Source organism: the organism of the source record quoted next, unplaced genomic scaffold (assembly GCF_019419815.1).
Source record: "Pyrus x bretschneideri cultivar Hongxiangsu unplaced genomic scaffold, Pyrus_bretschneideri_v1 Contig7, whole genome shotgun sequence".
NCBI classification, from domain to species: domain Eukaryota; kingdom Viridiplantae; phylum Streptophyta; class Magnoliopsida; order Rosales; family Rosaceae; genus Pyrus; species Pyrus x bretschneideri.
Window position 1 is genome coordinate 3,638,029 of NW_025999809.1, and position 13,073 is coordinate 3,651,101.

At 38.4% G+C, this 13,073-nt stretch overlaps 2 protein-coding genes across 3 annotated transcripts; both read left to right on the top strand.

Moving 5' to 3' along the window:
• The first annotated feature begins 6,449 nt into the window (after positions 1 to 6,449).
• On the top strand, positions 6,450 to 8,606 carry LOC103927075. Of its 2 annotated transcripts, XR_007254402.1 has the most exons (3): positions 6,450 to 7,333; positions 7,438 to 7,722; positions 8,086 to 8,606. XR_007254402.1 is itself a non-coding variant. In XM_048573904.1 (2 exons), the coding sequence occupies exons 1-2, from the start codon at positions 6,866 to 6,868 to the stop codon at positions 7,498 to 7,500; spliced, it is 531 nt and encodes a 176-aa protein (XP_048429861.1). In that variant the 5' UTR covers positions 6,450 to 6,865; the 3' UTR covers positions 7,501 to 7,827. The 2 variants fall into 2 exon arrangements, 1 of the variants encoding a protein (XP_048429861.1); XM_048573904.1 differs by lacking the exon at positions 8,086 to 8,606 and having other exon boundaries at positions 7,438 to 7,827.
• A 549-nt stretch (positions 8,607 to 9,155) lies between these two features.
• Positions 9,156 to 12,294, top strand: LOC103927076 (probable sodium/metabolite cotransporter BASS3, chloroplastic). Its single transcript, XM_009335969.3, has 5 exons — positions 9,156 to 10,019; positions 10,365 to 10,460; positions 10,577 to 10,883; positions 10,970 to 11,217; positions 11,644 to 12,294. Exons 1-5 carry the CDS (start codon positions 9,631 to 9,633, stop codon positions 11,879 to 11,881), a joined length of 1,278 nt encoding a protein of 425 aa, XP_009334244.1. The 5' UTR covers positions 9,156 to 9,630; the 3' UTR covers positions 11,882 to 12,294.
• Positions 12,295 to 13,073: the final 779 nt, after the last annotated feature.

Consider the following 13,073-nt stretch of genomic DNA (forward strand, 5'->3'; position numbering starts at 1 on the left):
ATATTGAACCTGTGTAATATTCTATCAATGTACCCTCTTTGTGATAAGCCAAGTAATCTTTTCTGTCTATTCCGTACAATCTCAATCCCTAACACATAGTGTGCCTCTCCTAGATCCTTCATATCAAAACTTTCACTGAGCATCTTCTTAGTTCTCTGTAATAACTGTGGACAGGAGCTTGCTAGAAGAATATCATCAACGTAAAGTACCAGAAAAATGAACTGAGAACCAGAAATTTTAAGGTAAATGCAATCGTCCAATTTGTTTTCTTCAAATCCCTGAGAAGAGACAATCTGATCAAACTTTAAATACCATTGTCTAGAGGCCTGTTTTAACCCATAGATGGACTTATTGAGCTGGCAAACCATGTTTTCCTTCCCCCTTTCAACAAATCCAGGTGGTTGTTTCATGTAGATGCATTCCTCTAAGTTGCCATTAAGAAAAGCTGTTTTGACATCCATTTGATGCAGCTCTAAGTCAAAATATGCAACTAATGCCATGACAACTCGTATTAAATCTTTAGAAGATACTGGGGAAAAAGTATCGTTGTAATCAATACCTTCTCGTTGAGTGAAGCCTTTTGCAACTACAATTCTCCATATTGAACCTGTGTAAATACGATTGTTCATGTCTAAACAGTTTTGTGCTTTCTTGATTGTGTTTACTGTGGCTTTAATCTGGATCTTGGCTATTTGATTCTTACAGTGGTGTCATTGTTCTGAAAGATGATTTCCATGAAACCTTTGAAAGTACCATTAATCAGGGATGTGTCGACTTTGGCAGGTCTGTTCATCAGTATATTCGGGAAATCAAGCTTCTAAACCCCTGAAATGTTGAACTTTTGGGCAAGCTTAAGGGGCGTTGAAGGTGGTATGTACGAAATACCATTGAGGGTAGTGCGCCACTTCCCATTTATAACTTCTGCGGGTCTATTGAGGATGACGTATACATCTGTAACAGTGACTTCACCGTATTAAAAAGATCCTTATGGGTTTGGAGGGCAGCACCAGCAGAAAAATTCCACCTGCAACTGTTTATGATTTTTTTACGTCCTAAGTTGGTCCTAAATTTTTAAAAGTGGACTCAATATGGACAATGTTGAAGTTTGTTACAAGCATACATAAGTTGGGCTCAGATACAATGGAAGTTAGTTATGACTGTGAGCAAAAATATGAATTGAGTCTATCTACGATATGAGCACTCTACAAGGATTAATGGAGATTGGAGAGCAAAGATGAAGATGAATACGACAGGGCATTCGAAATTGATACCTCTTTCAACGTTGAAAAGAAAAAGTATCACTAGATAGCTAGTTAGTGATTGTGAGTAGTTTCCACAAGGGGTTGTAAGTTAATAACTAAATTGGATTTGATTCAAAAATAGAATAATTACCAATTAAGATTGTAGTCTAGCATGTTTTTCTTCACTAGTAAATGAGAGGTTTCAGATTCGACTTACATAAAATCATAAACCAAATGAAGATACATTCTTTGTGTTGAGTTAGATTTCTAATTATGATTGACTTATTATGTAATCTAGTTCACTCCTATATTCTATAAAATATCACATCTTCTTAAGAGTATAATATTATTGAATAGGTAATGTTAGGGGAACTAAATTTGCTAACTAAATAATGTGTCATCAATATGAATGAACAGATTTATCAAAAACTTAAGTAATAAACCAGTCATCAACTTCTATATTTATTAGTTTTTAAAATTTTATCTACAAATTTAATATTTATAGCATCACTCTTATTGTATAATAATAATAATAATGATTATATTGGGCCAACATCATGGCCTAGAAGGCTAGAAGCACTATCCAACCCAGTTATCTGACTCAACGTTTCGGCTTGGGACGAAGGCCGCTGAGCTTAATACGGCAACGGGATCAACGGCCTCTCAAATGATGGAATCCACGATACAAAACTTAACAACTAGAGCAATTATTCTGTGTATTTGGCACACGTTGTTGTAGTAGTGTTGTTACTTTTTTAAGAGAGAAATATCAATCAATTTTTTTTATAACACATTAATTAATACATTTTTTTTTAAATGTTTTCAATTATTTTAAAAATAATTTCAAACAAGCCCTATGATGTTCTCTATAACATTATATTATGAATGTACGAATGAGATCTTTATAATTATAATGAAGAAAGTAGAGAGTTGAACCAATAATTGAAATGTATACACGTTATAATCCCCTTAAGGAAAGAGCAAAGAGAGAAGAGAGAAATAGGAGACAAAGATTCGGAGGAGAGGTCTGTGAGGAGGACAGGAGCAAAGAGAGAAATGAGAGAAATAATCAGATTATGTGAGGGATAGAACCAAACTGGATTATCTTTAAAGTCAAAAACACGTTTTCTCTCCAGTTTCCCAAACTGCAAACACTCTTGCATTTTCTCTTTTGGTTGCAGGTTTGGTACTTTTGTGCTGCGATGTTTTGGTCATTTTCTCTAGTGTTGCTGCTTGGGTAGCTGCTGACAAGACTTTCGTGGTGGTAACAACAGTGAATATGACATTCTATAGTCAAATACTAGGATGTGGGCTTTAGCTTTTGCTTATATAATTAGACCAGACTTTGATGTATATGTTTCTCTCCAATGCATTGGGGTTGTAACCTTGTTTCAAAGTAATAAAATTCACTCTTCAGACCAAAAATAAAAAAAATCCCCTAAAGATTTGTTTAGCAGACTTGTCTTCAATCAATCACAGAAGTTAGTGTCCATAAATTCGTCTAAGACAAAATCATAATAACTTATAACCAAGTAATGTCTTAGTGTAATATTGTTATTATCTTTCGCAAGCTACCTTTGGCTTCCCATGTGTCACAACATTATGATTTTTCATAACCTCTCAAAGTTTTTAATGTATCGAAAAATTATAATGCAGATAATATTATTTGTTTAAAAAAGAGTAAATTGTAACAATGGTTCCTCAACTTTAATCAAATTGGAGCAATGATCCCTTAACTAACAATTCATTACTATTAGTCCCTTAACTTATCAAAATATGTAGCTATAGTTATTTTCATCAATTTCGTCAAAATTTTGTCAAAATAAATTATGTTGGAATAACCATTTATACAATTAGGGTCTCTCAACTCATTAAAGTGTGTAATTATGGTCATTTTCGTCAACTACGTCAAAAATTTTGTCAAAACAAATTATGTTGGAAAGACCATTGCTACAATTTGGCTAAAGTTAAGGGACTATTTCTCTAGTTGAATTAAGGTTGAGGGACCAATGGTAATGAATATTTAGTTAATGAACCATTACTCCAATTAAGTTAAAATTAAGGGACCATAGCTACAATCTACTCTTTAAAAAAATACTGACTGTAATGAATTTGTTCCCGATTGAATTCTGACTAAGTGCCTCGCTATAGAAGCATCTGGAAATATGTTATTGCCTACAAATTAATTTGTGTAGACATGTAGTAAAATAGATGTCAAATCAATGTACGAGTTAGCCGGATAACAGGAAATTTGGACCATACATGATGCATCTGAAGAAAGACATATCTCCAGCTCATTTTTGGCGCGGCTATATCTTATATCATATTGGTCTATGAACAATAATTAATGTGTCAAATCAACATATTTCGTCGCTAACTTATAATTATGAACATGAAAGCAATGCATGCATAATGTCACGACAAAAAAACTATCGCATCGACAATTAAGGGATAAATACACAGGTGTATGCGTATAATTGTATGTAAAAAAAAATACAGAAACAAAATTATATACAAATTATAGTACGCAAAGGAAAAAGAAAGAAAAACGACACTTAATGACACGACGCTAAACTTTTATGCATGACCACATGAACGGTAAATTTATAAGAGTAATGCTAAGAATATTAAGTTTGTAGACAAAGTTTTAAAAATTAAAAGACATGGAAGTTGATGATTGGTTTACTTACATGTGGATAAAGTTCTCCCTATTTTTATTAGTGACATATCATTTAATTTGAAAATTTAATCTCCTTAATATTACCCAATTTGTAATTGTATACAAACGACTGAATGCGAAAAAATCGCATACTCCATACAGATCAACAAACAACCTTTCCTTTTTTTTTTTAACGCGTCGTTGATCCCTTTTTTGTGTACAAGGGTCAAGGTCCAATTTTCTTTGCAGTGGGAGAGTGACCAAATGGTACTCAATGTTAATAAACATTTGAGCAATGAATTTAATTTACAAAATGTTATTTTTATTATCTATTTGTATTATATTTCCAATAGAGATGAGACTTATGGGTGCGTTTATTTGATTGGACTGTCTCGGATTAGATTAGCTTCAAAAACTATGTTGGACTGGCTTAGAATAGATTAAGTTGGACTAATTTAGTAAAACGTTTGGTGCATTATCAGACTAAGGAGAAGGATAATGAAAAAGTAATTAATCTTTTTAAATTTGTTAAAAAAATCTTTTAAAATTATAAAATCCAAAATATATATGATTAATAAATCTTCCATTGCATCCCCAACTTTATGATTAATAAAATGAGTGTAGACCAACTTCCGGTAAAATAAACGTTCAGTAACACATTAAAGTTTCAACATGTTAAGGCATACGTGGCATGCGACATGTGTTTGACAAATCGTACACATAAATGTGACTCATCAAAATCGGGCAAGTCATTAAGAAGGACTCCGAAACTCATCAAATGTTAATTGCTGGAGTAAAATCATGAACCGGCTCGCAAATCGAGTCCTTTTGTCAATTAATCAAGCCCACAATCAAGGCGAAATCCATCTGTAGGCAAGGCTTGGAGAGTTAAATACGAGGCTCCATGACAAACAAAAAGGACCAAAAAATCATTCACACCCAGACGCTGAAGCTTTGAAACTTCGAAGCTCTCAAACACTCAAACCTTCCAAACACTCAAACACTCAAGAAGACTTGTCAAACCTTCCATGTTCTTTGTCAAACCCGTGAAGAACCACCAATCACCCCTACACATGCCCATTCGTCTATTGCTAAGAGCCAAAACCTTGTGGCACCCGTTCAACCAAGATCAAGTCATCGCAGCTCTTTGATTAACAACACTACACACCTTACATTTCGGAGATCGAATCAAAGGATCAAGTTGCAAAGAGATTGTAACCCCACATTTACATTAATACAATTATTATTTTATGCATGTGTTCTCGTGTTATTTGTTATAGGATTTTCATGTTTATAATGAGAACTAACAACTCCTCCACTATTGTAACCTCAACTCCTCCATTATCGTAGCCCTTACTCCTCAGCCACAACCAGCAACAACTTCTCCATCGCAGTCCTAACTCCTCCATCAAAGCCCCAACTCCTTCATCACATCCCTAACTTACTCCATTAAAAAAAATAAAAATTAATGGGCTAATTCTTGAAACGTGAAATTGATTCAAGCATTGCGTGGATTTTGAGGTGCAAAAGAAAGAGGACGAGCAAGGGTCGCATGAGTCGAAGGCGAGGGTTTCGTAGATGAGTCAACGGCCTCTGGTCCGAGTAGTTCCAAAATGAGGGCCGATTTATGCCCATGATGGCTGATCTATGCCCACAACAGTCAGGGGGTGGAGGTTTATGGATATTGTCGGAAGAGAAAGAGTTGCAAGGCGGAAGAGTGCAGAGAAGGAAGAAGGTCTTAGCAGTCCCCCTCCTTTTCAAGCTCTCACGAAGAACTTCTGTGAAGCGATTAAACTTAGTCCCACAACGTAACCAACACTGGACTACATTAATAAATGGTCCGGTCTCATCCAGTGAGAATTAGTGAGACCAAACAAATGCACCCTATATGTGTTGGAGGACTTTAGTTTTATTAGAGAGATAATACACATGATGGTACAAATAGATGATAAGTATAACACTACCCTTAAATTTAACCGTCAAATAGTTTTTAGCACCAGTGGCATAGCCACATTAGCACAAGGAGGGGCGGCCGCCCTCCTATCATCGAAAATCACCATGAAAGGTGAGGAACTATGTTTAAATCCTCCTTCAAATAATATGGTTAATTCAAATCTTCCTTCAAATATTTGGAAAACAATTACTTTTATTAATAGTGAGTCTATTATGTGATGTTTTTATAACATACAATTTATCGACACAATTATAATTTGTTTATATTAATAAATTAAGAAAGATACTAATATTATCTGCTATCTAAAAAGTTTTGATTGTCTAAATTTTTTTAAAACATTTTATTGATTTAAATTTTGTCTCTCCCTACAACAATTTCTAGTTTCGCCGGTAGTCGGCACTACATGCATACATGTACCAAAGTACGAAGATACTGAAGAAAAATCCAGAAGACAGACAGCGCTTTTGGTTGGTTATGACGTCTAAAATTACAAGGTTTGGACTGTAGATTTTAACTGTTTAACCAAGATCTTGCTCCTCGTGCCCAATCTCTTCTCCAAAACTCTATCCCAAATCTCTCCACCTCCTCCGCCGCCTCCTTTTCCTCCTCCTCGTGCTTATCAGATTCCACGACAAAAATACCACAAAATTCCCGCCAAATAACCACAACTACCGTTTACGTACCCACATGGCAGGCCCCCATTCGGCATCCACTTACACACTACAAGTCAAAAAACAGAGATTCACAGCCCCGCGGGCCCCACCTTCCCACCACCACTAATTGATCACTCTCCTAATCCTCTCTGTACTCAAGCTGGCACCGCCGTCTACTTCTCCACTTCTACTAGATCACTACCACCACTCCCAAAATCTTCTAATCCCATTCCCAATCCCTCCTCCAAAACCCTAACCCTAATTCCCCAAACATCTGCAAATATCACTACCAAAAACAAAATTCTCACTTCAGCTCGTGCTTTTTAGTTGACTCAGGCATTTTAACAAACACTTCAACATGCTGCGGCTGCCGCGATTCACCTGCTGTTTCCTCCTTTTACTGCTCCCGTTGATCACGTGCTCGAATTCGAAGCCGACGACGGTGTACGACGTGCTGCGGGCCCACGGGCTTCCGATGGGACTGCTGCCGAAAGGGGTCGTCGATTTCGAGGTCGACGACGCCGGCAGGTTTACGGCCCACCTGGATCAGGCCTGCAATGCCAAGTTCGAGAGCGAGTTGCATTACGACAGAAACGTTTCGGGGATGCTGAGTTTCGGGCGGATCGGATCCTTGTCGGGTATTTCGGCGCAGGAGCTGTTCCTCTGGTTTCCGGTTAAGGGTATCCGGATCGACGTGCCCAGCTCCGGCATCATTTACTTCGATGTCGGCGTCGTGTATAAGCAGTTCTCGCTGTCGCTGTTCGAAACGCCGCCTGATTGCACGGCCGCCTCCGGCAGCTTTGAAGCCATTGGAACCGTTTCCAAGGTAAGTTCCAATCTAGTCTCTCATTTGTTTTGGAAATTGATAATTGGATTGATTTTTGATGAAAAATGAGACTGGAATTGTGTGATTGATTGCTTGATGTGCAGAGTAAATCGGGGAAATTGCGGTCCAAGCTCAATTATGAACTCGGTGGGAGATATTTTGTGTAGAACTTTGGAGGGAGAAGTGGTTTGGAATTGTGAGTTTTGCAGAGTCTGGATTAGTGTGTGTTGGGTTGAGTTTTTTTTTCGGTTTTCAGTGGCCAGTGAATTCGATTCGAAACCGAAGATTGGAGGAGGCAGAGTTAAAACACAGTCAGTTTGTTGTGTCTCAGCTGCAAGAAGATTGAGTGAGGCAGAAGAAACAATGTAGTCAGGTGAAGCCCAAATCAGGTGATGCATCTGCAAACAGGTTTTATGTTGTATTTTTAAGCTCATAACTGGTATCATGAAAATGGTATAAAAGCTATCAATAAAAATCCTTATGTTTTGTAGCAATTGTATGTGGAGGTTTTATTCTCGGTCTTTTCTTTTATCGATACACACGCAATGTTTTACATTAAATTAATCTAAACTAAAAGAAGCATATTATTGTGGGAAGGAGCATAACTGCTCAGTCTGCTCTAGCCGATGTGGCTACACGTAAATAGAGGAGTAAATGAGAGGAAGAGTGCTAACCCATCTTATGTTGTCTAATTCTATTTGCAAATCCAATTTCAATTGAGGATCTAACTTATTATGATTATGAATGATCAGGTCTAAAACCTTGAAGGACTCTGTGTCAGTTGTCTGAGAGAGTTAGAGCAGATGCTTTGATTGATTAGTGATGTGACTTTAATCAGAGTAAATTCCTTTTGCACTGGATTTTTGTTCCGGGAAGTTTCTGTCCGATCAAATTTTGGTTTCTTTCATCCTTCTTTTCTTCTTTGTCAGAGCAGAAGCTATGCAGATGGTATATGTGTAATATTTTGTTCATTGAGAAATGTTAGGGAGATCTTTGCCACCTCATATTTTTAGCACAATGTTTTATAATTTTAGCACGAGAAATAATGTTAAACTGTGAGGTAACAGAGAATCTAGAGAGTCCCACTTTGAATCAGTCTCCTTGGCATTTACCTTGTTCTTTTATGCAAGCAAAAATATGGGGACTTAGAATGTAAACGTAATGCTTTTAGTTACTTGAACTACGAGCCCTTTATGTGACAATTTTTCTTTCGGCTACATGTGTTATAGTTGAGGCAGACTAACAATATAGTAGGAGCTTTCTTGTGGCAGAATTTCCTATATGTCAGTATTTTGATTGGAACTGTTCCTTTAGCTTCAGTTTTTGAAGTGTTGTGCACAGGATCACTCACTGTAGAGTTTTAAGCCTTCTGCGCTCAAATTTGTATGCGGCTTCTGTGTGTCCTATTTTAGCTTTTGACATGTTTTCACACCAACTTCGGTTTTGAGAAAAGAAAAAAATAAATAAATAAAAAAGAAGAAAAAAAGAGCAAAACGCGAACTTTGATATCTTCACCATCGACTCTTACACCGAAGAGATAGTGATCTGATATGAAAATCCCCAAGTGGCAATGGACCCTTCCAACCACTACCACAAGTACGGTATCCCTTTCTACACCGCTGCTTGGCTCTCCGGCCTTGGCAAATCCAAATGACCCATACTGAATTAGCCCAATTTGATTCCGCCTCCGCTTCTCTCTAAATTTGTAGACAATATTTTATAAACTAAATGACAAGAAAGTTGATGATTCGAACATAATAAGTTGTCATTACCACTCACCCCCATGAAGCATTATTATTGAGCATCGAATCATTTAGTGCAGGCGTATCCAAGATTGTAATCATCGTATTTATAGTTGAAATTGAAAGAGACGCATGCAAGAACTCATAAAACAACAAAAGACGGGTCCCCTCTACCGGAAAATGTAGAAAGCTCGCGGACAAGGACAAGAGCATCAGTCTTAAAATTACAACAAAACCAAGGGCATTTCTGCAAAAAATAAAATCAAATTTCCCATCTTTTTCACCCTGCACGTTACCCCATCACGGACCGTCCATTTCTGTGATCCAAATTGCACCCGACTTACAGAGACCCATAAAAAGCTAGAAACCCTGTTTAACACGCACCAAAGGTCCAAAACACTTCCCCACCTTCCTTCTCTCTGTTTTTTAAATCGAATTTTATACAAATATAGTCCGTTCAGTCTATCACTTCATCTCTTCCCAACACCACCCAAAACCTCGCCGGAAACAACTGTTCTCCGGCGGAAAACCCCCTTTCGCCACCGACCCATTACCATGTCCACCACTCCCATCTCCTATCCAATAACCTCAAGACCCTTTTTTTCTCTCGCACCCGCCACCGCAGCCTCAAAACTGTTTGCACGCCCGCATTCCCACACCAAAAGCTCTCTCTTATCCTCCTATCATTTCCTCAATAGGGTATTCAGAAATGGGGCTGCTCTGTCGATAAGAGCTTGCTCGACGTCGCCGTTTATCGGCAGAGTCGGGTCGCAGAGGAGGGAAGGCAACGCGTCACTGCTGTCGTTTGGGAAAAACTCACCAGCTGAAATATCGAAAGGGGCTTCCGACAACTCGTCGTCGTCTCAGGTCTTATCTGCAATGCTTCCTTTCGTCGTTGCTGCTACCGCCATTGCTGCTCTGGCTCAGCCGTCAACGTTCACTTGGTAGGTTCTGGTTTTCTTGAATTTTTATTTGGTTTTGAATGATTGCATGTCGAACTCTTGTGGAATTAGCAAGTGGGATTCAGTTTTTTGTAGTTTATGAAAGTCCAAGTTGGATTATTTTATATAGGGATACATATTACTTTCGTTTTTGCTGGGATAATCAAGGATTAAAGTTATAAATTAATCCTGGATCATTTCAGTCAACTCTCAGTTTCTGAGAATTTGGTTTAGGAAAATTTAAAGGTCGTGAGCTGGGACTGCTTGCATGTGTTTGATGTTAGGCACATGAGAGACTTGATTTTTGTTAATTTAGTTTAACGATGTATTAACTCAAAATTAATATAGGGTATCCAAGGATTTATATGCCCCTGCTCTTGGTGGGATCATGCTGTCAATTGGAGTCAAACTGTCGATTGATGATTTTGCACTTGCATTCAAAAGGTAATATTTTTATTCAGCGTTGTGTTTATATTCTTCTCACTGTCATTTAGTTATTCTAATATGTTAGCGAGGTTTTGAGTGTGCTCCCAATATTCTTTACTTCTCATCTGTTGCAGACCTTTACCCCTCTCTGTTGGGTTTATCGCGCAGTATGTACTGAAACCGGTACTTGGGGTACTAATTGCTAACGCATTTGGCGTGCCAAGGATGTTCTACGCTGGCTTTGTCCTCACTGCTTGTGTTGCAGGGGCTCAGCTGTCTAGCTACGCTAGTTTCTTGAGCAAAGGAGACGTGGCCTTGAGCATTCTCCTCACCAGCACCACCACCATTGCTTCCGTGATCGTAACCCCTTTACTAACCGGCCTTTTAATCGGTTCTGTTGTTCCGGTTGATGCTGTTGCCATGTCAAAGTCGATATTGCAGGTAGTTGGAGTTTAGTAATACAATGTTTTACCTTCTGGGGCTATTACGCTTAAATAGACATATTGACATTGTTATTTTACATGTAGGTGGTTCTTGTTCCGGTCACAATTGGTCTTGTGCTCAATACTTATGCAAAACCAGTTGTCAATTTCCTTCGACCAGTGATGCCAGTTGTTGCTATGATATGCACTTCATTGTGCATTGGCAGTCCTCTTGCAATTAACCGGAGTCAAATTCTATCTGTAGAGGGTTTCCGGTTGATATTTCCAGTCATAGCATTTCATGCGGTGGCCTTTACACTAGGATACTGGGTATCGAAAACTCCAGGTTTGAGGTAAATCTTCCTCTGTCGTAGAATGTTAAAAGTTCGTGCTTGGAAGTCATGTTTTGTCCACTGTGAGGAAGAGTTGTGAGCCATTGGCATAACAACCTTTGTTGCCGGTTACCCTTGTTTTGCACTTTAATTCCTCCGCCACCATGTTTCAGTGGAGGTCCATAGTTAGGTGTTTATCTTTTATCCCTTGACGATCTTGCAACTGGCTTACATGTTTGATCGTTGCATCCCCAGTCTCAAATTCTGAATCATGTTATTCATTCACTCTAGCAAGTATCTAAGACTCGTCTGCTAATAGTTTCTAGGAGAGTCATTAAGCTCACTTGGTTCTAAGAAATGTTACATTTCAGAAATTTAAAGCTGGTGTCAGAAGTGTTTTAATATCCCCATGTTCCGTTATAGATAATGTTATTGTTGTCACCTCAGGCAAGAAGAAGAAGTTAGCAGGACACTTTCCTTATGTACGGGAATGCAGAGTTCCACTTTGGCAGGGTTACTTGCAAGCCAATTCCTTGGGAGCAGCCAGGCCGTTCCTCCAGCATGTTCGGTTGTTGCCATGGCCATCTTGGGCCTTTTTCTTGCATCTTTCTGGGGCACCGGCTCTCAAATCAGAGACCTTCCGTCCCTACTAACACCTCGAACAGGTTCTCCAGTGAAGGCTTAGCAATGAAAACAACAATCAGAGAACTCATGGGGCATGGATAACGCTAAGTTAGTACACACTGATGGTCGTGGTTACTAGCACAGAACATTACAAGGACGATACAACAAAAAGGAAGATCGCTGTCATGTTGAACCACCTCAACTGGTTTGGAAAGCAACTACTGCTTACAGAGCGGATCGGGAACCAAAAACAGACGGACGGCGGGAAAACATAGTTTAGGCTAGAGTTGTAAAGTTGTAAAGCTCTTGTACTATAGGTGTGTATCTTTATGTTACTTTGTAAGTAATGATCCAAAGGTATACATAAATGTTGTCCTCTCTCTCAGGCCCAACATAGATAGACATTTTATGGGCTGACTACGGAGTGCTTGTTAGTTGTGATCTTGTGAATAGTAAGAGTTCACTGTTTACACAGATTATTCCTTGTAAAATTGAAAAAAATCAGTTACTAAGGTTGGGAAGAAGGGGCTTTTGACGGACAAAGGGACCAAATGGTGTTACAATTTGCAAGTTTTAAATGTTATTTGGTCAGTTTTCAGAACGTTATAGACCTAAATAGCAGGGACGTAAGTAGTGCCCTGTTATCCCCAATGGTTTTGGCCCCTCCCGATCCCACTATTTCTCAGACCTGCAACCGTATCCTCTAACCGCGTTTCTCGGCTATCCCGGAAGGTGTATAGGGTTTTTGCTCGGGTGGTCATACCACCACCTTCCGTCTGTGTTCTTTTGTTGGCACGATTACTTGTGGGATATATTTTCCCATGAGTTTCATTCTCATGATGGCTGCAGATTTGAGTTTTGTGGCATGATGAAGGTGGGTGGAACCTACTTGATTTTCGATTTGGAGGCTTCGTTTATCTGGATTCCGGTGCCTGCAAGAGGCTGTGTTTCGTGGTCGATGGTGTCATGTACTTAAAGAGTTTTTTTGTTTTTCTTATGTTTTTGGGATTCATATTTTAATTTTGGGCTTTATTTGTAATTAGATTCTAATATGTAAATGTTTATTGTTTTGATAATGAAAAATTTACCTTTGGACCCCAAAAAGAAAAAGAACAGCTGGAAGGTAAAATGTTAATGCTTTGATTTTGTTATACTACTTAACCCTGTGTGTTTGTGGTAGTTTTCAATTGAGGCAATTCCACATTAAAACCACACTGGCCAGATTCTTTGTTTTTGTTTTTTTGTTTTTTTTA

Excerpts from the sequence above, each read along its gene's own strand:
- LOC103927075 (XM_048573904.1), top strand. The coding sequence starts at position 6,866 with ATGCTGCGGCTGCCGCGATTCACCTGCTGTTTCCTCCTTTTACTGCTC. Across the intron at positions 7,334-7,437 it reads CCATTGGAACCGTTTCCAAG|AGTAAATCGGGGAAATTGCG; the intron begins GTAAGTTCCAAT and ends CTTGATGTGCAG.
- LOC103927076 (XM_009335969.3), top strand. The coding sequence starts at position 9,631 with ATGTCCACCACTCCCATCTCCTATCCAATAACCTCAAGACCCTTTTTT. Across the intron at positions 10,020-10,364 it reads CAGCCGTCAACGTTCACTTG|GGTATCCAAGGATTTATATG; the intron begins GTAGGTTCTGGT and ends AAATTAATATAG. Across the intron at positions 11,218-11,643 it reads TCGAAAACTCCAGGTTTGAG|GCAAGAAGAAGAAGTTAGCA; the intron begins GTAAATCTTCCT and ends TTGTCACCTCAG.